Consider the following 24,413-nt stretch of genomic DNA (forward strand, 5'->3'; position numbering starts at 1 on the left):
ATTCAAAGACACAATTTTATATCCTTTCTAGCTTTGGTTAAGAAAGACTGTATTTTCATATGTAAAAAAAAAAAAAACCACAACAGTACCTAGCTGCTTGTACCAACCATCAGATATCAGTTGTTTAGACTTTGACTTGTAGTCTAATGTTTGCTATGGCTTCTGTTTGGGTGGTGTAGAAATGTCATCATGGGTCATCTATTTGCTGATTTTGTTACGTATAACTTGTGTGCTCTCGGTTTTATATTTTAATCCTATGCTTCCTATTGCCCTGTGAAAGCTGAGAGGTGCCTGGAAGCAGAAAGGTGACATGACCAATACTGTGTGTTTGCTTCTTGGCTCCTGGGCCCCTTAACCACTAATTCTCAACAGCTAAGTCCATTCTCAGTTGTTTAGGAGCTTCTTAACCAGGTCCTTTGCTTCTCTTCTCCCCTACTGCCTTTTTTCTAACTTTCTACTGCTCATTAGCACCTGTACCAGAAGGTGGGCCAGGGAAAGAAAATGAGGTGAAATAAAATCTGAAGTTTTAGCTACTGAACAGTCTTGCTTGTATTCTTTAAAAAAAAAAAATTGGGTTGGAGATTACAATAAAATTGAGATTGCATAGCATTTGACCCGTGACTTCTCTTTATTCTTTTGTGGGTGGTAGGGAAATGAGTGCACCTTCCTAAAGAGCAGTAAACTGAGCAAGGAATGAGCAGTTCCTGCTCTGGAGGGTTAGGGACTGAAGGCCCCAGAGAGAAGTCTTTTTGTACTTCCCATCTCTAAAATCAGTTGATTAGTGCTTTACTGTTTTTGAAGTATTTAGCCCCATGATCCTTATTAAAAAGGTTAGTTCTTGTTTTTCTTTTTTTTAAGCCGCACATAAGCGCCCATATGTGTGGTGGTCACACAGACAGATGGGCCACCCTCAGGGTGATAGGTCCCAGGAACAATATGGGACATTTTCGTTATGGGCCAGTTTTGCTCTTCACAATAGTAGTTATCTTCTTCCCCTTTACTGTTTCATGTATCTTCACTTAAAAAAAAAAAAAAACTTTTTGCAGTTAGGAGTTTCAGAATTGCTTTTAGCCATTATTCAGATTTTGTTGAAGGCCTAGTGTATCTTTATCTTTTTTCAGCAGTCTTTGAAATGTGATTTATGGAGGTGTGTCCATCTCATTTTCGAATCACCTTTTGGTATTTAGGGGCTCAAAATGACAGTTTCTGAAATGTGAGAGTGGTGATGTGCTGTGTATTTAATAACAAAAATCTCTTATCCTTGCAGCTGTGACCCACGCTCTTCTGTGAAATGATTTTTGAATACAAATGAATTGGGAATTCACTGTGATGTGAAAAGAAACAGCACTGGATGGGGAGTGGATGGTAGTCCTATTCTGCCATGTGCTGGCTGAGTGACCTTGGGCCACTCACTTTTATCTCTTGGGGCCTCATCTGTAAAATGAAGCATCACTCAATTGTCCCTGAGTCTTGTCCAGCTCTAACAGCCCTCCTCTCTTACACTGAAATCACTTTCAGAGTGGATTGGGATGTGCTATGTTTAGTTAGCACCAGGAGCCAGAGGGTGGGGGAAAAAGGGAACACTAGGTTGCAACTGAACATATCTTACCTGGATGCCATGCCTTTTTTGTAGCCTTGTCTTGTTTTTTGGCTTTTATTAGCACATTCATTTTGATATTTTGGCCTCCTAGCAGAGAAAACCAGCCTTCCAGACCTCCCACATTGATATGACACATGATCTGCCCACTGACTTTTTAGTACCATTTCCTTTACTTTAATTGGGTCATAACACTGACTTAGAAAATATGAGAGCACTAGCTTATAAGATGCCTTACAAGATAGTGTCTGAGGATTAAAGTTGCTTTTCTGCTATGTTTCAGGTGGTAATGGAATGAAGGGTTGCCTGACCTGTAGGTAATTGTTGCAGGCCTTTATATTTTTAACTGAAAATATGTTATAAATCTGTATAGTTCTATACTGAAAGAAATTTGGATTGAATTTGAGTTCTGTTCAAAGGAGGTGGCTGGGTTTCTCATTGTTACCTTTTGTCTTCTTATGTAGCTACATTGAGAAGTTTACTGACTTCCTGCGGCTCTTTGTGAGTGTTCACCTAAGAAGAATTGAGTCCTACTCCCAGTTCCCTGTGGTGGAGTTTTTGACACTTTTGTTCAAGTACACATTTCATCAGGTAAAGCATCAGAACTGCCCATTCCTTCCTGCCCCCAAAGTCTACTTTGTTTTCTTTGGGAGAAAGAACTTACTTATTTCTCAAACATTTATATAGTGCTTACTATATGAAGATTAACACATTTATCCTTCATAACGCCCCTATGAGGTAGGTGTTATTATCATCCCCATTTTGCAGATAAAGAAACGGAGGCACAAAGAAACTTGCTGAGGGTCATACAGTTAGTTAAGTGGGGGAGCCAGAACCCATAGAGTCTGTGCCCTCTTAACCACTATTATGTTGGAGAAGCAAAATATAGAAAAAGTCTGAAGTTAGGGCCTTTAGTTTTAGCCTGCAACTAGCACTAAAAATTCCCACAAGGAGATTATAAATAGTGAAGCTCTCAAGAGTTAAGTTTTGATGGATCCACTTGTTTCCCCCATTCAACAAAACAAAGTCCTTGCCTTCACTGAATTTACATTCTGGTGACCCAGTAGTTTTTATTTGTGTATGTATTTTAGCAGCTTTATTGAGATAAAACTCACATACTAAGAAACTCATCCGTTGTAATTTTACTGTTCAATGATGTTCAGTAGATTTGTAGATTTGTACAACCATCATCACAGTCCAGCTTTAGACACTTCCATCATACCCTATCACTTGTGTGTCTTTTTAAAATCAGCTTTTTATTGAAGTATCACACACATGGAAAAGTACATACATCATACATGAACAGCTTCATGAGCTTTCCCAAAATGAACAGACCATTTAACCATCACCTAAGTCAAGAAATAGAACGTGACCAGCACTCCCAGAAATCCCCTCGTGTCCCTTCCCAGTCACTCCCCTCCTCCCGAGAAGTAACCCTAGTCCTGACTTTTACCTCCTAGAACAGTTGTGCCTGTGGTAGAACCTCTCTAAATAGAAGCACCCAATGTGTATTTGTTTTGTTTGGCTTTTTTCGTTCAACATCGTGTTATGAGATTCATCTGTGTTGTGTGTGGCAGTACTCATTGTTTTATAGGAAGTCATTAGAAAACCCACTTTGCTGCTGATTTGGGCTGCTTCCAGTTTTTGGCGATCATGAATCATGTTGCAGTGAACATTCTTGTCCGTGCTTTTTGGTGTACATGTGTGGCTCTTCTGTTGGTGCATACTAGGGATGAAACTGCTGGGTCAGTGAGGGCACCTGATTTTATAAGTAGACTTTTTTGGTTGTTTAAATCACTGATGTTGTAACTTAATGAGGCTAGAGGAGAAGGCTAGGGTGGAGGCTGGAAGGGGTGTGTGTGTGTGTCACAGGGGATTTGGGAGGGTGCAGGTGCAGGAGGATCAGCGGTTGAAGAAGTGACAAGATGTCTGATAGAGGGACGTGTGAGTGCAGAGCGAGGAAACACGCTGAGCTCACCAGGCCTAAGAAGGGATAGAAGAGGTAATGAGACGTAGGAGTTTGAGGATGTAGGAGAGAAAGCTCAGAGGTGGGAGAGTTTTGGATGGATCCAGAGAAGTCTTAAGGAAAAAAGAGAAGGATTTGATAGATACCTTAGAATAAGTGTAGCAGAAATGGAAGAGAGATAAAGAGCCGGTGCTGAGGTCAGAGAGAAGGGGTTTATTTGGAAAAACAGAAGGAAAATGTCTTGCAGTTTTGTTCCCTTTATTAAATGGGGTCTTCTGGTATACATGGTATAGAGGAAAGTGAAAGAAATGTGTTAAAGTATACATGTCTTATGCCTGCTTCTTTGGACATGGACCCAAAAGTTCTGTGTTTGAGCTCTGGTTTTTCTGTTAGGTCTGTCTTTGGGCAGGTCTTTTAAATTTCTTTAGATTTCAGTTTCCTCACCTAAGGAGACTGTAGTGGGCACCTCTAGAGTCTTTCCGTGTTCATCTTCTCTGATTGTTCACTTGAATCCTACATGTTAGTTTTCTGTTGAACTGGTTTTATATGTTTATATATGTTATGTACTGAGAAGAGAGCTAGACTGGTCATGAAGCAAACAGCAGGCTTCTCTCGTCCTCCCTCACCAGCAGGTCACTGTCAGCTGAGCTCCCCGTACTCTCCTGGTCTCCCATGTGAGAACTTTCTGGGCGCAGACTCTCGACTGTGGGGGTCGGTGGCCTTGAGGTGCAGGCAGAAGCAGGCTCTGAGCCCTGGGCGGTGCCCCGGGCAGTTCAGCCTCAGGGAGGCCGCCCTTTTCTAGAGAAGTGGGGAGGGGAAAAGATGGCAGGGTGCACTCGATAGGAGTGGAATTCTTTGGGATAAGATTTAAGAATAAGAAATTGCTCTCAAGAGAGAGCTTTAAGTTCTCATTTATTCATTAACAGTGTATTCTTCCTTTATCATAGTTTAATTATTTATAAAATGAGAAAACATGTGTTTTCTTTTGTTAAGAGGGTTATTATGACTGTACTTAGCCTAAAATTCATGGAAATTTTAGTACTGGTCAGCACATTTTCAAAGAACAGTAATAAGACAGACGGCGTTAGTATCGTCCTTTAACTGCTCCCTCTCTGTCTTTTCCTGCGTCTTTTCTTTCACCTGAGCGTCCCGCCACGGTCCTTCCAGCCACTAGTGCACACCTCGTGTTTGCCTCCACGGTTACTTTCCTTGCTTGCTGAGGCCCTGGGGTGTCTGTATAAGCACATGATTTCTGTCCTCCTCTTTCTCTTGCTGTATCATCACCAGTTCCTTCTTGGTCTTGCAGTTTCCAGTTTGCCCCTTCTTCCTAAAACATGCCTGAGATAGTGTGGCAGAGGGGGAAGGGCTCTGGACCTGGAGCCTTAAGATCCATGTTCTAGTTCTGTTTTTGTTCCTTGCCACCTTGGGCAGGTGACTTTACTTCTGAGCCATGGTTTCTTTATCTGTAAAATGGGAAGAAACAAAATACCTGTCGACTTTCCAGGACTATTGCAAAGATCAAATAGACCAGTGCCAATGAAAAGAAACCACTTGGAGACAAGAGTGGTATCATTAGTTTCTTAAAGAAACTTGTCAGGATCGTTAGTGACTAACCAGCCCTGGGACCTAAAAGGTAAATCTGAGTACAGGTACATTTTAAAAATGGGTCTGGGAGGGCTCTGAAAAGTTATATAACTCAAGTGCAGTCAGCCTATCTTTGTGACCTTAATGATCTGCTCCCACAGCATTTGTCAAAGGCCAGATTGCAGACAGTGTACACAGTGCACTCACAGTGAGGGCTGTAGATATGGATGTGAACAGTGGTGTTTCAGGTCCTGCAGAGAGTGTATCTGCTCACCCTTTTTTCCTAGCCTCGAGCCACATAGTAAATCCTTAATTGAAAGACGTGGGGAAGATGTGTATAGTTGTGAAGAACTTTGACATAGCCATAATATTTGGATTTATGAGGTGGCTTTTCTCAAAAGCACTTCCACATTCATCTGATCAGTTATGTTTTTTTGGCAAGGGGGCTGGTAACTATTTTTAAGCCAAGGAGGGACGACTGGGTGACTTACAGGAAGCCAGCAAGCCAAAGCCCAGACAAGACTACAACTCCTGGCTACAAGTCGAGTACCTGTCTGCTATATTATTTCCACATGGCTTATTAATTATTTTTCCTGCTTATTCTTCAGGTTCATTTTGTGTTCTGAGGATGGCCCTGCCTGTGGTTCTGACTGAGCTGTAGCAATCTACTTCCAGGGCTACCCTGTGGGTTGTGAGGTTGGAGTCTGCCACATTTTTTAAGTTTACAGTTTTTCTGTCTCAGACTCAGCCTGAATACAGAACTCTCACTGTACGTCACCACCATCATTGTTAGTTATTCCTTGGACAGATTCCATATGTGCCCTTGTAAACTTCTGGATTTTCTTGTGGATCAGAAATGAAAGGAAACTGATAAACCATGAAGGTGATAGTATTATTTCTTTCCATATCAAACCTGCCACCAAACTGTAGTTCAATGAAGTAACCACAAGTAAAACCAAAGAGTTCTTGTAGGTAGCAAGAATTCGAGTGGATGTATAAGGGATTGGGGGACCACAAGTTAAAACTGAATGTGTATGAGAAGGACTAGATGTTGGAGAATATAGTGCTTGTATTTTGCATAAAATAGAATCTCAAGGCTCTTGAGAAGGTTGATGAGTGCAGTGGTCCAGGCGCTAGGACCCTGCAGAGACTTGCTCTTATCTCCTCACTTTGTCCTTATTAGCACCTGGCTAGAGGTTGCTCTTTGCCTGTTTGACACCCCTGCTTTTCAGATGAGCTAAAGCCTGTGGGTCAGATTTAACAAGCTCATTTTCAATCTGTTATGTAGGAAAACTGCAAATGTTACTTTCCCAGTGTACAAATATGTAAGCCTGTCACTTTGGAGCCACTGAAACTTATTTTTGGTTTTGTAATAGTATGTAGTGGAAAGAGCATTGGCTGAAGGTAAAGGGACCTCCTCCTACTCCTGACTTTGAACATATCTCTGCATCTCAATTTCTTTTTCTCTAAAACAGATTGGAACTGGATGATCTGTAAGAGCTATCTGCATCACAGTCTCAGATTTTAGGATGTGTGTTCACCTGGCTTATTTTGTGAATCATTTTGTCCTGTCCTGCATAGTATCTCCTCAGTGATGTGTTCCATGGTACCCTTGTTTTGTTAGGTTTACCAGGGACCAATCATGAAGACTGAATAAAAGACACCAGTTGTGGTTATCAAGAAGCTGAGGGAACCTAGGCTTATGGTTGTACCATTCTGGTGGAAGTAAATGCTGGTGGGTGTGTTTCTAAGGAGTAGCTGCATTAAGTAATTTCATTGTCTGGATTTCTTTTGCATCATAGCCTACTCATGAAGGTTACTTCTCTTGTTTGGATATCTGGACGCTCTTTTTGGATTATCTGACAAGTAAAATTAAAAGTCGTCTGGGAGACAAGGAAGCAGTTCTCAACAGGTAAACCACAGAAACATTGATAACTAGAAATAGACCTTTTTGTTAGTTTTTCTTATGACCATGTAGAGGCAACCATGCAGTCAGACCACTTTAGTGAAACTGAGTCATGTAAGCTATTTAGGTAGTAATGCCACTGAGCAGTTTCTTCTTTTTTCCCCTTAGATATCTTTTTAAAAAAACATTTTTCTGATTAAAAAAGTAATATGTATCATTAATTTTTTTAGGTATGATAATACTTTCTTGGTTCCCCCCCCCATAACCATGGCCTTTACTTGAGAGATATAAATGGAAGTATTTATTGGATGAAATGATAGGACATCTGGGATTTGCTTTAAAATAATTCCCTGGGACTATAGGGGAAAGTGGATTGGCCATGTGCTGGTAATTGATGTCAGACTTAGTTGATAGGAACTTGGGGTTCATTATATTCTTACTCCTTCTGTATGTGCTTGAAATTTTCCTTAATAAAATAATAAATAATTGTCATAAAAATATTTATTTTAAAAACTAGCAAAGACAGAAAAATATGAAGACGATAAGTTATCCGTAATCCCACAGTCCAGAGATAATTATTTTTATACTTATTATATTTTAGAAAACAGAAAATGGGGAAATGTTGTTTTCTTCATATGTTTCTCAAGCCCATTTTTCTTGTTTGCAGGCAGAGAGTATGTTTCCTGTACACTGTGGTCATTATATATCTAATACCTAAAGCTAGTATATCTAGAACGCCTTGCACATTGTGTTGTGGTATAATGGAGATGGTGAAGACACACTCCCCCTCCCTCCATCCCTGGTCTGGGAAGAGTTGGACTGAACCTCTAAAGCCCTTTCTATTACTGAGGTTTTATGAGTTTTAAAAATTCTAAACAGTATTTGCATTCCATGTTTAAGCATTTGCACTTTTGTTTCCAAAATTATTTTTAAAGTTATTATGGTGTCAAGTCATATGGGTAGTATATTTGTAACTCAGAAACCTTCTTACACAACAGTAGATCCTATTTTTAGTGAATTTGCCAACTGTGAGTAATTGTGTTTTTGAATGAGATTCTTCAAAGAAAAGGCACTTCCGCCAACTTCTCTTTCTTGTATGCCGAACAGTTGCATCCTTTGGTTCTGGGGCTGTGCCTGATTTTGCTATACTTAAGTGGTAGATATTTTTTCACATCTCTCAGACTTGTTGAAAGAATAAACTGAGGAAATGATTAATATGAAAATGCTTTTTAAAGCACAGTACAAATGTGCTTTAGGTGTGGAGAATATGGTTCCATTGAGAAAATATATGCTAGCACATTATTAATATTAAATATACGCTTGTGCAGATGATTGCACCAGTAGAAGAGCAGTGGTGCAGAGTTTAAATTCCTTTTCTGCTTCATGGTAGCAGTGTTACTTTTGGTCAAGTTACATGCTGAGCACATTTCCTCTTGCACAGTGAACATACTAAGAACTGCTTGCAGGATGGTTAGGATTCAAGGAAATCGTGCGTGTAAAAAACCTGGCACAGCATCTAGCATGTATTAGGCACTCAATCAGTGGTCACCACGATGACCACACTAGTCATAATAAGTAATAGACGATGCTGCTGCCATTTAACTGAGGTGGTGACCATGGAGTTAAGTGAACAGGGCCCCTGGACGGCAAAGCCCAGTTACAGATGTTGACCTGCCTGCCCAGGCATCTGTCATCTGCTGTCTCAGTTGTCAGTGGTTCTGGCTGACCACTTTTAAACACTAGGGATTTTTCTCATTGATCATTTGATTATTATCCATGCAAGGCTTTATAATTTTTCATGGCTTTTCTTTTTTTAAACATATACGTGTAACACTTATGCCTTTAAAAAAACAAAACAAAAAAACCCCAGACCTTCAAAGCTGGTCTGTGGTTTATGCTGTTAAATGGTAACCATCATCTGGGGAACTGCTTGTCCATCAGACACCTCCTGGTGGTCTAAGGTAGTAGAGTACAAAGAAGGGTGTATAAGGTAGTCCTCTGGGGTGCACAAAGAAAATAGTTGGACTTTAATTTATATGTTTTTCCTATTACCTCTTAAGGGTGTATGTTTATACAAGTATGTACTCCAAAATTTTTAATTGAAAGTTTTGAAAGTTTGACAACCACTACTCTAGGTTATATTAGAGACCCCAGTATATTAGAGATGCACTGTTTTGCAGAAGCAGCTGATAAAGAGCACTGGCTACTGGTAATTACCGTTTTCATTTTAACGAAGAGCATGTAAATGCGATCAAATGTGTTTCAACTGATAAAATATATCTGTAAAGGAGTTGGGGGGCTTTTGTGGCTTGAGCCAAAATTTCAGAAGCAACTGATCTTGCAGGAAGTAGTCAAGAATGTTTTCTTGGTGTCTTAAATGGGAAACGTAGGTGTGGTTAAGTCACAGAAGCAGCATTCAGTTCCTGTCCCTTGTGGTTTAAAGGTTTTGCATCATTCATCACAACAAAGTGGTAGGCATTGTAGGCTACGAATTTAGAAGCACAAACGTACATGGATTTATTTTTGGTCCTAGGAGCTTGGAAATTGGAGCTCTACATGCCTTGCTCAGTGAGAATGCTTAAGGGTTTTTTGATCAGAGCTGGTGGGGACTTAGAGAACTGAGTCCCAGTTTTAATGGAATAAGTGTTCTGTAACATGCTAAGCTGAACACAGCTGTTCATGGGGTTCGTTGTCTAGGTTTGCCATTTTGAAGGGGCGGTGTGGGAAGACCTGAATTTCAGTCTTTTCCTCTTTGTACTTGGGGAATGGTTGTGCTTACTTTACAAGTTGAGAATATTAAATGAAGCGATGTGTGTAAAGTATCTTGGTTGACATTAGGTGTCCAACAAGTAAGTACTGGCTGTCTGCCCTTTTCTCTCTCTCTCACTCCCTTCTCTTTGTGCTTGTCAGTGTGAAAGGAGACACCTATGTAGAAACTTCTTTTTACAGGAAGATGAGGAAATCTGAAGTGAGTTAAGCAACCAAAAGTTATTGAGTCATGTCCTGTGAACCTCTTTGTCATGAGAGTGCTGGCAAGTGCTGACCACAGCCTGCCAGGGATTCTGGGTGACATTAGATTGGCCTGTAAACAAACATGGCTAAGCGTGAGAAAAATGGCTACCCCTTTTTTTCCCGAGTGTGTCTTTCTGCTTAATAAAGAAGAAGTGCCATTGTGACACATAGCATTTTCATGCAATTAGTAAAAGGTACTAACGAGGTTTATATCAGGGCTCCAGTAGCATTCTAGCTCCTGCTAAGAGAAATTCATGCTGTTGACTTGCCCCAGAGAGCAAGATCTTAGTTATTTCACTGAGTTGAAAAAGCTATCCAGGATTGTGCTTCAGTCCTTTGTACTTACCTGACTTGGAATTTTGTCTCTTTATTGCCTGTGTTTTTATTCATTTGTTTGTTCTTTAAATCATCATGTATTTACTAAGCACTTCTTCTGTAGTTGCCTTAACATATATATAATTTTAGTTATTTCTCAGAAGAAGTTGGGGTGCTTTTGAAGTCACATTTGTGGCTTGAGCTGCACAGGTCTATAGGTTATCTCCATTCTATATTTAAGCATTTTAATGCTGTAGATTTCCCTCTGAGCACTGCTTTAGGTTTATTTATCAAATTTTAATATGTTGTATTTTCCTTTTCATTCAGTTTAAAATATTTTGTAATTTCTCTTGATATTTCCACTCTGTTGTTTAATTTCTAAATCTTTGGGCATTTTCCATGTTTTCTTGTTAACTATTTTCTAGTTTATTATGATCTGCAAGCATATTTTGTGTGATTTCAGTTCTTTTCAATTTGTTAAGGTTTGTTTTATGACCTAGTGTTCTTGGTTGTTGTTCATTGTGCACTGGAAAGGGCTGTGCATCCTGCTGTTGCTGAGTGGAGTGTTCCAGGTATGTCTGTTCTGTCAGGTTGGTTGATAGTATTCTACATGTGGTCTTTATCCAGTTTGTTGTACCCATTACCAAGAGACAGGTGAACTCTCCAAAGTATAATTGTGGATTCATCTATATCTTCTTTCAGTTCTGTCAGTTTTTGCTTCACTTATTTTGAGACTCTTGTTAGTTTCATACAAATTTAGTTTGCCTTTTCAGTGTCTATTGAATGTTTGACTGTATCTCTTCATGTGTTTTTTTTTAAATGATTGCTCTGGGTATTAAAATACATATATATTTAACTTTTCAAGTTAACTGAATAGCACTTCAAGTGGAATGTAGAAGCCTTACCACCAGATAGATCCTTTTGCCCTCCCTTCTCTATATTGAGGTTATATATTTTATATCTATGCACATTGAAAACCCCCCCATACAATGTTCTATTTTTGCTTTCATCCAGCTTCATATTTTAAAGATCTTAAGAGAAACAATAGAAAAACAATCTATTGTTTTTACCCAGACATTTGTCAGTTCCCTTGCTTTTTCCCTTCATTCTTGAAGTTCCAGGTTTCTTTCTCATTATCATTTGCCTTCTGTATTAATCAGCTTGGATTGCCATAATAAAATACACTGGTTGGGTGGCTTAAACAACACAAATTTATTTTCTCATACTTCTGGAGACTGGAAGTCAGGGATCAGGGACGGTGTTGTTAGATTCAGTTTCTGATGAGGGCTCTCTTCCTGACTCGCAGACACTGTCTTCTCTGTCCTCACGTGGCCACTTTTCTGTACATTCATGGGGAGGGGGAGAGAGACAGTGAGCACACTCGCACCCTCCTTGTCTCCTCCTCGTCATATAAGGGCACTAGTCCTGTTGGATTAAGGTCCCACCCTTATGGTCTCACTTAACTTTTATTGCCTTTCATAGGCCTTATCTCTTAATGCAGTCGCACTGAGAATTAGGGCTTCAACCAGCTTTGCTTTTTGAGTGGACACAGTTCAGTCTGTAACACCTTCCATCTGAAGAACCTCATAGAGAATGGTTACAATAGCTGCTTTAAAAATCCTCGATAATTCTAACATCTGTCATCTGTGACAATCTGTTGACTGTCCTTCCCTCCACAAATGGTCAGTGTCTCCTTACTCTTTGTATGTCAGCTAATATTTTGGATCTCTTTACCTGTTTGTTTTACCAACTTTAGTCGTGGCTTCCTTGTTGCCTTATGGTCAAAAATGGATGCTGAACCTGTAGACATCACACTCATGATTCAGGTGGCAGGAATAAAGGGAAGAGGTTGGACAAAAGAAGCTTTCCCCGAGGCCCCACCTAATGACTTCTTCTATGTCCTTGGCCACCTCTGTCTGCAGGGAGGCTGGGAAATGCGGTCTTTCAGTTGGCCTCGATGCCTAGTGTTCTCTTACCAGGGAAGAAGGGAAGGATGGATTATTGGGTAGGGAAATGACAAAATGACAAATATAAGTTCTAGGCTTACGTGTTAAATCTTACCTTTCTCTGCAGTTTACCGAAGTGAAATTTTGAGTCTGTCAGCAGTTCTACCCACAGATGTTACCTATTTTATTGGTGATTTTCTCTGCCAGCATTCTTCTCTGGGCTATCATGCTCAGTTGCTAATATCTTGTCTAGGTTGTTAAGTTGTTTGTAAAACACTGAGTGACTCATTTTGAGGGGAGGGATGGACAATGTTTGTCTCTAATGAAGAAATGAGCTCTTGTGCCCACCCAGCTCTGAAGTGAGACAGTTCAGGAGGATTTTTAAGTAGTTTCTACAGTCTCATCACAGGGATTATCACTCTTAGACTAGGTGGACTGTATTTGATCTTGGCATTGGATACCTTTTAGTTTTCATTACCTTATTGTCCTGCTACTCACATATATAAGATTAGGTAGTTTATTTGAGTCCTGTTAGGAAAATAGAACCACATTTCATTATTTTAAGAATTCAGTGTAGGAAGTTGATTAAAAAGGTTTTAGAGGAGTGGAAAGCAAAAAGGGAACACTGAGACAACACAGATGATAACTAGAGGAAGCAGCTCCACCCCTAGGGCTAGGGGTGCAAAGGAAAGAGGTGTTGGGATCATTAAAATGTAGGCTATCAGAGGGACGGCCCCCATGCAGCTAGAGCTCAGATCTCTGAAGAGAGGTCACCAGCTGCCACAGGAGCTCAGAGGAGGGGTCCCAGGGAGCTGGGATTTATTTCTTTGAAGACACGATGTAACCTGGCTGCTGCTTGCACCTCTGAGAGTGCATGATGAGTCTGATTTGGGGAATATGGAAGCTGGAAACTGGAACCAGTTATTACTGCCAGGTGACATTGAGGTAACACTGTCAGGACAGCAAGCCCACAGGAAGAATGGAGTCCCTTCAGCCCTCCTTCTGCCTTCTGGTTTTCCTCCAGTGCCCCGTTGACAGAGCCAAACAGATAGAGGAGAAATGTGTTTTATGTAGTCTCAGCCCCATGTCACAAAGTGTGGAGAGTGGACTGGTGCTGAGAGCTGAATAACCAGCGTGGGTGGTTTGCTTGTGAGTGAGAGCAGCCCTGAACTTCTCTTAGAAACATTTCAGGACAGGCATACATTTAGGCTCCATGATTTGTTCTTGGAAATTAGTGGTGTGTTGGCCCTTGTGGTAGTGTTACATATAACTTTGGTGTCTTCTGAGTTAGCTTCTTACTATGTGTAGGAAGTATCCAAGCCTTAGGCTCAAAATGTTTTTTTGAGAAATTATTCTTAGACATACATCAAAGGGTCAGGGTTTCCCTAGGCTTTTCCCATCTCTTCTTTTAGGTTTTATGTGTTCTTAAAGGTTGACTGAAGTTTTAAGTTTTGGGGAGTGGGTGGAGCAGGCACAAAGCCTGTTGGTGGTTTATGTGTAGAGAGAAGAACATGAGATGTTGCGTTAGGGAGCCCTAGCTTCGTGACCTTAGGCAATGTATTTGACTGCTGTTAACTGTGGTTTCCTCATCAGAAAAATACCGATAATACCACCTACTTCTCACAGTTGTTAAAAGGACTGAATCATTAAATTGATACTCATATATAGTACTTATAATCCTAGGGCAACCACTGAGAAGAAAGCTTTAAAAAATATGATAAAACGGCAAGGGAATTAAAATAGTGCACTAGAAAATATCTGTTTAACACACTAGGGGACAGTACTGGAGAAATTGAGGAATAAAAAGTATGACAGAGAAAACAAATAGCAAAATGGCAGAAGTAAGTCCTTCCTTATCAGTAATTACCTTAAGTATAAAAGATTAACTTCTGCAGTTAAAAAGCAGAGATTGGTAGAATGGATTATACAACAGGTAGTTGGATTTTTTTTTTTTTTTACAAGAGACTCATTTGAATTGTAAAGACACAGGTATGTTTAAAGTGAAAAGATAGAAAAAGATATTCCATGCAAACAATAACCAAAGGAGAGCTAGCATAGCTGTACTAATAGATTTTAAGACAAAAATTGCTACCAGAGCCAGAGAGGGACATTGGATAATGATAAAATGGTCAATCCATCAAGAAGGTGCCTAGAACATAACTAAATAAATAAACACCCCTGCTACTGTTCTACTCTCACTTGCCATCCCATAAACTAAGTTTAGTTTAGATGCTTCTCGTGCATGGTAATCCGACACAGACACCATTCCCTTCATAGTGCAGAGGCCTTTTTGAAATCCTAGGCTAAAAGCCTGTTCTCACCTGATGTTGCATTTCTCTCTGCCGCATAGGTACGAAGATGCTTTAGTCCTCTTGCTCACGGAGGTGCTGAATCGAATCCAGTTCAGATACAACCAGGCCCAGCTGGAGGAGTTGGATGACGAGACTCTGGATGACGATGTAAGCAGCACCCCCTGATTGACCTTAGTCATTGCCATGCTGTGGTGTGAATGAAATGGAGACTTGGAACCTGTAGCCCTTTGCTCTGGAGACTGTTTTTAAGCCAGAGTAGTCTTAAAGTTTGAGTTATGCACTTGAAATGTATATCCTACTGGTTTCCTTGGGTTCATTCACTGTTTTAAGAAAAGAAGTTTTGCAGGCATTTACCTATATAGACCAGAGATATAAATAGAGAAACCATATGTACAGTGAAAAATGGTTTAGTAAGAGCTCTGGATCCCTCCTATTTCTCCTGCCTTGCACCCAGACTGGCAACAAATAAAAGTTAGCTGGATGCTGGTGGAATTGGTTAAAAGAGATATTTAAATGATAAGGCTAGAATGAAAGGAAGTCTTTTTTGACTGTATTTTGTAAACTGATATCTCTTAAAATTAATCTTGAATTTATTGATGCTGGTGTGCTCAACACTGGTAAGGAAAATGTCTTATAAGGACACAACCCAGTGTCCCTTAACCACCCTGCATTTAAAAATTTTCAAGTTGCTGCTATGGCTCTTAAAATAACAGTGATTGTGGCATGATCAAGACCTTGAGGGCAGCCATACTTGCGTTAGAAATAGCCTTGTACTTGGAACCAGATGGCCAGGTTTGAATCTCTGCAACCTTGGGAGATGGAGATCTGGTCACTGAATTTCTCTGAGCTTTAATTTCCTCAGCTCCTAAAAGGGGAAGGATATATCTGGCTGACCTGTGTTGACAGTTATGTGAAGGTAATACATGTGGGTATACTGGCTCTGTGCCTGGTGGGTAGTAGGAGCTGGGTAAACTTTGGCTTCACTTCCTGTTAACTGTCTGATATAGGCCAGCGAATCTCATATTTTAGCATGGATAAGAATCACTAGAAGACCTTGTTAAACAGACTTTGATTCAGGAGGTCTGGGGCGCAGCCACAGAGCGTGCATTTCCGGCAAACCCCCAGGAGACGCTGACGCTGCCTGTCCATAGACCTTGCTTTGCGCGGCGCTGGTGTGGTCGGTTTTGCTTTCTCCAGCTTAGTAATGGGCTGTCTCACAAAGTAATGAATGACCAATCCCTATAGCTGGGATGACGTAAAGAGGACTCGAGCATTTCACAGGTGGCTTTTTAAATCTCTCATTCTTGTGACAATAGGGAGAAAAGAAGGTCATTCTATGGGATCATTTGCTTTTTGAGGAAATAACTTCTTATGAAATTAATTCATTGGATTAAACAATTTTTTTAGCTTGGCCTTTTTAAAGTACCAAATAACCTGGTTGCATTATTTGCTATTCAGAATATTTATGTCTAAGGGTGGACTTGAGGTTGAGGACAGATTGGCAGGGAAGATGAAGAGACTGTGCCTGCCTGGGAAAGCTGATCCCTCTGTGTTTCCCCTGCAGCAGCAAACAGAGTGGCAGCGGTACTTACGCCAGAGCTTGGAGGTAGTGGCCAAAGTGATGGAGCTCCTTCCCACACACGCCTTCTCAACACTGGTAACTCAACCATTTGGAGGGGAACGAAGAGCCTAATTGTTTCCCTGCATATAGCATGAGTAGTAAGGCTTTTTTTGCTCACCAGTATTATAAAATACATATATTTTAAACAGAGAATAGTACTTACCATAACCGATCCTCAAATTTAACGAATGTTAACATTTTCCCAAAATATTTTAAAATCAACTTTTAGAAGCCCTGCTTTTCTTTCCTAAACTCTTGGATATAATGTGTACTAATGCCTTCATGCTTTCATCAGTAGCTCATAAGTGGCCAAGCCAAGTAGAAAATTTACCTATAAAAATTACGTTGCTGGAAAGCTAGCCTTTAGAAAGCTTACTCTTGGCAAATTGCTGGGCACTCTTACGTTTATGTGCAAGCACCTTTAGTCACAAGGATTGATTTCATTCACTAAGTGATACTTGTTATTTGAGGTGATTTCATTAAGTCCATCTCTCCTTCAAAGGCAAGATGACTTATTGGAGCCAGCTTTGCATTGCATAGTCCAGCTGCATCTTGTGTTCTTTTACGGAGAGTGCCATTTTATTTTGCCATCTGCCTTTCTGTCATATTAAAGGCTTAATTTTATCTTCATGGTGAGTTAGTAGCTTTAGAAAGAAGGATACAGCTCTGGTTATGAAGGTCCTGTCTGCTAAATGAGTAAGGCACACTGACTTGCAGATAATTTGGCTGTCTTTTCACTGTGCCATGCACTTTAATAAGGCGTATCTGCTGCTTCTTTCAAGGGCAGGGTCTCCCTTGGACTTGAAGGGAGGTAGGCCCTGTCTCAGAGCTCTAGAAGATGTAGATCATTTGGGGGCTTGATGTCCTTTTTTAGGAACATAATAGTGATAATAATCATACCAGGCATCCAGTGCTTTGTTTAGAAAAAGAGTATCAGGCTGATATGTTATTTTCTTTCTTAATCCAGATATTAACTGATGTTTTCAATTGTAGAAATTGTTGGGGGTGGGAGGCACCGAAAGCTCTTAGCTACGTGTAGAGGTTCCCAGAGAAAAGTTTTTTGTCCTGCTCCCCCCCTGCCCCCCGCCATAGGTACTTCTTTTAATGTTGAAATGCTATTACAATTCACATTTTTGGTTTTTTGGTTTTTTTTTTTAATCTTTGTTTCTTTGTTTTCAGTTCCCAGTTCTTCAGGACAATTTAGAAGTTTATCTGGGGTTACAGCAGTTTATAGTTACTTCAGGGTCAGGTAAACTGGCTTTTATTTTCTAATTTAACCAACATTCAGAAAAAAGTGGACTAATATTTAATTACTGCCTTCTTTGTTGTCAGAACACCATTTCTCCACTGCCCCTTCCCCGCGGCTCCATCTCCCTCCGTTTCTAAACAGAGAAAATTAAAAAAACAGAAAAACCCAAAAAACATGATAAAAGGGAGCTGTGGGGGAGGTAAAAGATGGGGCTGAGACAGTATATTCTAAAGAGGTGTTTCAGTGAAAGAAAAGAATCTAATTTGGAGCAAAGAGGAAAGACTTTTTTTTTTTAAAACCCTAGAAATTAGAATATTTCTCTGTCTTTTAAACTAGCAAGAAAAAATTGGCCTTGGACTTTCCTGCGATGTATTCTTCTGGCTTTTAGAATCAGGAGAACATAGGAGCCACTCAGGACTCAGGGAGCTGATCCTAGGGATTGTTAGCTCTCCTGTGTAAATGGCCCTGGGAGGCTCTGACTGTAGCGGGTTGGAAAGGCTTTGGCTTGTTGTTTGCAGGTTTCACCAGCTTGGGGTTTAGGGTTAGTATTTTTGGTTATTTTGCTAATAATAACAACAATAACTTCTATTTGTAGAATACTCATTACATACCAGGTACTGTATTATTCGCTTATGATATCTTAATTTAGTTCTCTGAACTGTCCTGTAAGGTGTAAGTGCTAATAGTAGTTACCCTGTTTTACAGAAGAAGAAATTGATTTTCAGAGATGTTAGTTTACCGAAACTCACATAGCTGTTAGTGCTAGCTATTCCTGAGATCTCATCCCCAGTATAATAGGGGATGATTAAAAAGTTCAGTTAACCAAAATCTGACATTCATTCTGCCAGCTGAAAATACCAGAAACTTAACATTGTGCTTGCACACACACACCTGTCCTGCACGCACACACAGTCGTTTCACACCACTCTTTTACTCAATTTTCCTTACAGGAGTTGTGCCTGGCCCTGGCCTGTGGTTCCTCTGTTGTGTAACTCTGTTGTTTCAGCCTGGCACAGAGCTGCACAGGGTGCAGCCTATCGTCTGGATGGGCTTGCTATTTGTGGCAGAGCCTCCCTGGGAGGCTCTTTCTGAGGCTGCCCTTCTTGGTGGCCTGTGACAGCTTGTTTCCATGACTATAATAGCTCCTAAATAATCCACTGGGCCCCAGGAGGTTGACGGGACTTGGCATGCCCCAACTACAGGCCTGGTTGTGTAGATAGGGTAGGAACAGCTCATGCAGAACTTTAGAAAGACCACTTTTCAAAGCAAACATGCCTGTAAATATGCTGTCAACATTAATGGAGGTCATTTGACTGTGTACAAATGCTACAAATGTCTCCAGAATCCATTCTTGGGAAAAATCATACTGTGGTGGTCTGTCCCTCTTGATCCTAAAGGCCCTAAAGACATTGTTCTTGATCTTAATTAAAAAATTGAGCATGTATTCCTTTCCCCCAAAATTGCCCCCTAAACTTCCTTTTCAGTGTTAGTAGCTTACTTTTTTATATTTTGTTGAGTCTGTCTTTAGGTGAAAATCTGTAGTGACCCTTAAGTTCTTTTTCTGAGACATAGCTGATAACTTAGAGCTTCTCAAGTGAGAAGGATAGTCTAATTTATTTTTCCCTAAGTGAAATATCGCGTAAACCTGTGCTCACTGAGGCGCATTTACTGGCATTTTCACAGTGCGCTTGGTTCTTCCCGGTCGTTTCTAAATTTCATCCCTAGCACCGATCCTTGGTGCATATACTCCAGTGGCAAAACCTCTCCAGCCAGAGAAATACTTATTTCCTGTTTTAAACTGAGCTCTCTTATCCATGACAAAGCAAAAGCCAAGTTTCCAATGCAAAGGCTATTAAAAAATGGAAACTCTGAAAACGTTTTGTTCCTTGGTTCCCATGACCATTTACCCCTCACATAACCTCCATGCTATGTTAGTCAGCCTTACTGCCTCTTCCCAGAAACCACATTGCCTTTTCCCCTGGTGGGTTATGGCCTGTTCCTCTCAGTCGCATTTACCCTCTGGCCAGCTTGAGTTCTTGGGTCTCCTCTGGAGCCTGAGATGAGATGAGAGTCTTAGCTTTGTGATTGTTGATCGTCCTGCTTCCACTTCCTCAGTAAAGCCCAGGGCAGAGCACATTGTGGCTGTGCCTCTCCTGCCACTGGGAGTCGTCCTTTGCTCCCTGTCTTTCCCACCTGGTTGTGGTTTGAGAAATCCTTTTATCGGTTGTTGTGCTGCTTGTGTCCTTACTAGAGGTGTATTTCAGCCAAGAGGAGATTTGCACAAATGCGACCCTTGTCTCCACATCTCCCCAAGACTGTCATGTGGCCACAGGCTTAGGCTTATTCTTTGTTCTGCCCTCAAGGGGCGGAACCAGGGATAATGAAGAGGAATTATAGGGAGACAAAGATTTCTTCTGTGCTTTTGACCAAGCTGTTCAAAGATGGAAGAGGTGCTGGGCTCTAGTGGTCAGTTGAGGTGTCCAGGAAGAGGCTGAAGGGCCAGGTGAGAAAGTGAGGAAAGCATGTATCAGATGTGTGTGTGTAGATGCAGGGGAAGAGGGGCAGGCCTGTTCAGGATGACTTTTAAGCTGTCTAATGATCATCTATTAGGGAAACCTGATTTAGGGTGGTGTTTTGGTATAGTTTTTAAAAGAGAAACACAGTGTTTCCCTTCATGCTTAAAGTAGTTAAGAAACTAGTTCTTTGGTTGCACCTAGGGGTGCCTAGTTCTAGATATAAGAACAGTGAATAAGTTGAAAACTAGTCATCAGGGTAGAGCTCGGTGGGAGATGGAGTGGACAGTGAAGATGGGTGCGTGCAGGGAGAGCGAGGGGTTACTGATGCTGATTGAAAACCTGTGCACATTGCTCTTTGAAAGAAAAGCTGACCTCATCTCTTTTTGAAGCCTGTTCCACATCCAGTTCCAGGGTATATTTTTCTTAAGGGTTTCTTTCCCGCAGAGCCCGAAGGCTTGGTTGGAGTGCAAACAGCTGGACCAGCAGGTTTTAGTTTACCCTGGGCTTTGGTTACATAGCAGTAACTGAAAATCCTTGACATTTGGAAAGGTGTATACTTGTGGAACTTTTGTTAACTGGAAGAGGAGAGAGGCATCGTTCTCTCATATGACCTGCATGGCCAAAACCACTTCTTGGTTCTGTGTATTCTGTGAGTTCATCTGGCTGGCGGTATGGGGTGGTCACCCTCTTGCTCTGACTAGAGGAGCTGGCCCACCCTCCTTAGATGCCCACCCAGTGGCCTTGGCAGGGCTGCCTGCAGGCTGAGAATCCCACTGGGTGTTTTCTGCACTGAGATTCTGCTCTCCATGTGGTGTGGGGGGATGGGGTCAGGGGACAGGCTTTGTTCCTGGCTGTCTCCTTCAGTTGCCCTTTCCTTTTGTTCTCCTGCTCCTTGGGGTGTGACCCTCTGTAACAATGTCCTGGCCAAAGTATCCCCTTTTTCAGGCTCCTTTCCCCCCCTTCAGGGCTGTCACAGGCTCTGTTCCAGCTTCACCTTGGAAGTTGGTATAGGAACTGAGCACTGAACTTGCTACCTCATCCACCACTTTCGTAGGTGTCAGCCTTCCTTTTTCTTCTCCACCCGTGTTGATTGTCCATATTCACCTTTAAATAGTAAAGTGAATATTCCCAAGGGCAGTAGGAGGAAATTCAGCCCCCTAAGTTTCCCTCTCCTGCTCTAGCTTGCTCTGTTCTTTTGTATCGAATTCATTGATACATGTGGTCACTCATTGTGTCCCAGGTGCTGTGCTGGGCATAGCCCCCTCACCACGGAGGAGTTCATAGTCAGTGAGGAGACAAATTTGTAAATCAGTAGTTTTTCTCTGTGTGCACAAGGTTGCCTGGAGGGATGGAGGAGGGGAGGGAAGCTGATACTTCGGTGAGTTTGCAGGATATGTGAGAGTGTGCGAGGTATGAGTGGCCAGAGGGTGAAGTGGGGAGTCCAGGCAGGGACACCAGCTTGTGCAGAGACAAGGCACCGGGGGTTATCAGTGGGTCCAGATGGTAGAGTGGAATTGTAGGAAGAGGTGAAGTCACAGAGACCTGGACTTGAGGCTGGGGAGGTCAGGCTTTCCCCCTTTGGCCGGAGGGATCTTACTCTCAACTGCCTGTCCCTTCCTCCTCCTGGATGCAGAAGTGGGACTTGGTGTTCTAGCTTGGCAGTCCTTACTGTCTTTTGTGGACCTTTGTGGGGAGAAGGGTCCAAAGGGCAAGGAGGTGGCTGAATTGAGGATGTTTTTGTTCTTCACCTTTGCCTCCTCCTTGCTCAGCTTGAAGACATTATGTTGAAGGAAAGTTTCAGGCCTTAGAAATCACTAGCTTTTTGTTACTCATTATGAACAATGAATAATGCTCTACAGTTTACAGGGTTCTTTACGCATTCTAACTCAGCCCTTACTGTAGCGAATTAGGTAGTAGTGGTTGTTTCCATTTTAAAGATGAGGAAACTTATAGAGGAGCTTTAGAAGGGCTCCCTGAGGTACAGAGCCTGCAAGTGACAGGGAACTTGTGTCTCCTGAATCCAAGTCCTGTGCCTTTGTTCCATACGGTGTGATCTACAAACCTTCTGAGGTGGAGTGCTGAGTACACCCAGTGCTTTGAACAGGGATGAGCCCGACCTTTGAGCCCATGGAGGTTTCACTTCTGTGAAATGAGTCTGTGTGCAGAAGGCCAGCAGATTTGGAGTCACATAGGCTTAACTTAGGAAACCAACTCTGCTCCGAAAATATGACCCACATTGGGCAAGTTACTAGGCCTCCCTGGGTGCATTTCCTTATATGTAAAATTGGCGGTGTTTTACCTCACAGGGTCAAGAGGAATCCGCTCATGGATCAGATTGGTCCATGTGAGCATGCCCCAGGCCATCTGTCCCCCTCCCTCCAATCTATCTGTCTCTCCCTCTGGCCTCGGGATACACGTGGGTCTGGCTGGAGATCAGCCAGTTTCCCTGCTCAGTTACTGGGCAGCAGTCTGTGGGTTGCTGTATTTCAAAAATTGTTTTTGCTAAATGTTGCTTGCCTGGATGAGCTGTTATCTGTAGTGGTAACTACAGCGTGTTCTTCCTGTGGAAAACCTTCTGAGGTGCTTTGTTCCAGGTCACAGGTTGAACATCACGGCGGAGAACGACTGCCGGCGCCTGCACTGCTCGCTGCGAGACCTAAGTTCCCTCCTGCAGGCTGCGGGCCGCCTGGCTGAGTACTTCATCGGGGACGTGTTTGCCGCGCGCTTCAACGATGCCCTCACCGTGGTGGAGAGGTGGGTTGGAGCTCAATTGTCCTTACTTATGTGAGGGACGGCGTCTTGCCAGGCCGCTTCTGCTCTGGTGCCAGGTGAATGGAGGCTCTGCCGCATACAAGGGAATAGGGAGCAGTCACTTACCCTCTCTGAACTTCAGGCCCCTCGTCTGTGCAGTGGCGTAGACGTCATATCCTGTGGGCTTATTTGAGAATTAAATGAGGTAAGGCAGTGAGCATGGTGCCTCGCGTGTAGCAGGTAATAAATCTAAGCTGTTATTTCATGGGAGATCTTACATATATATATATATATATATAGGTGTGAAGACAGGATTAACCTTGGAAGGAACGAATGAGGTCAGTCTTAGGTCTTTGCTCATAGGATAAAGAGGCGTTAGGAAAGCCCTGTCAGTAAAAGGACAAACAAGTAAGCAGTAGGCGCTATCCGAGTAGGCAGCTGAATGCCAGAGGGGGGCCTTTTCCAGTCCTATTAGAAGGGGATTGGTTTTCCTAGTCCTCTTAGGGTCCTCAGGAATTGGAGCTGGGCAGCCTCCAGGTCTGACCTTGAGGGGTGGTTCCCGACCTTCCCACCACTGAGCTCCTTTTATTACTTTTTCCTTGAGACTCCTTCACAGGGTTCATGGCTGCCTTTGTTGAGGGTCATTGCATACTGCCTAGTCCTCCCCCTCCCTTCTCATGAACACATACACTTAAAAAGTCATTTGCTCAAAATATAAATGACAGGAGGGTCAGATCACTTCAAGGTAACCAGTGATTTGATTAGCTCAAAACTGGGTGGGCGTGGGTCCAGCTCAAATTTGAGACACCTGATGATTTCACTGGCCTAGTAGCTGTATCCTTGGTAACACATGATGGGGAACTAGGCCCCAAGCCTAAGTACTTGCATACCAGATTTTTCATTAGTCCTAACTTAAAAGCAAAGATAACTAAGAATTTTAAATAAATCTTAAAAAGTCAGATTAATATTAATAATAAAAGCAGCATACAGTAGCAGGAAGTTTTCAAAGTAGTTTTGTACATTTTCTTTCATTCTGTACTTTGATGGCCAGGTATTGTCATTTCATCTGAGTGGACTATAGCCCAGAGAAGATGAGTGCCTTGCCTCAGTCACACAGTTCATGAGAAGGGAGCACGTGGACTGTAACCAGTTTCCTGAGACCAAATGCTACGCTCTTTCCAAACCACAGAGCGTCTACTTCCAGAGTCCTTTTTCCTCTTCTTGCCCTAGGCCTGTTTCCACTGATAGTAGAAATAGAACATGTCTTTCTGTCATATTTTTAAAATTTAAACATAAGCAATGTATTATATTCATCAGATAGCTCAACTTCATAGTGAGATGACTGATTAGAGATCCTGAATTTTTATTTTATAAGTCCTTATATGTACATGTTTCTGCACTGCTTAGTTTACAGATTCAGTACTTAAAAGATACTTTGCTATCTTGTCTTCATTTAGAATAAAGCAGGAGAGAAGCCTCCTTGTTAAGGCTACGTGATCTTAATAGCCATTATGATTAGTAGTGTTTTCACTTATAGGTTACGTAAAATACAGCTAATATTAAAAACAGAAATATTAAAAGACACATTTAGAAGTTCATTTTTAGTGTAGAACAACATTAGCGAATGCTACTGAATGT

General features: G+C 41.7%; 1 protein-coding gene across 2 annotated transcripts in view; it reads left to right on the forward strand.

The window, feature by feature from the left end:
* The window catches only part of XPO6 (exportin 6), a 96,373-nt gene that overhangs the window by 50,357 nt on the left and 21,603 nt on the right, over positions 1 to 24,413 (forward strand). For both annotated transcript variants that reach the window (XM_032460580.1, XM_032460581.1), the window contains exons 8-13: positions 2,062 to 2,188; positions 6,950 to 7,059; positions 14,677 to 14,785; positions 16,203 to 16,295; positions 17,439 to 17,508; positions 22,619 to 22,778. In XM_032460580.1, the coding sequence (XP_032316471.1) occupies positions 2,062 to 2,188; positions 6,950 to 7,059; positions 14,677 to 14,785; positions 16,203 to 16,295; positions 17,439 to 17,508; positions 22,619 to 22,778 (669 nt within the window). The remainder of the gene's footprint in view (positions 1 to 2,061; positions 2,189 to 6,949; positions 7,060 to 14,676; positions 14,786 to 16,202; positions 16,296 to 17,438; positions 17,509 to 22,618; positions 22,779 to 24,413) is intronic.

This window comes from Camelus ferus, chromosome 18 (assembly GCF_009834535.1).
Source record: "Camelus ferus isolate YT-003-E chromosome 18, BCGSAC_Cfer_1.0, whole genome shotgun sequence".
Classification (NCBI taxonomy): Eukaryota; Metazoa; Chordata; class Mammalia; order Artiodactyla; family Camelidae; genus Camelus; species Camelus ferus.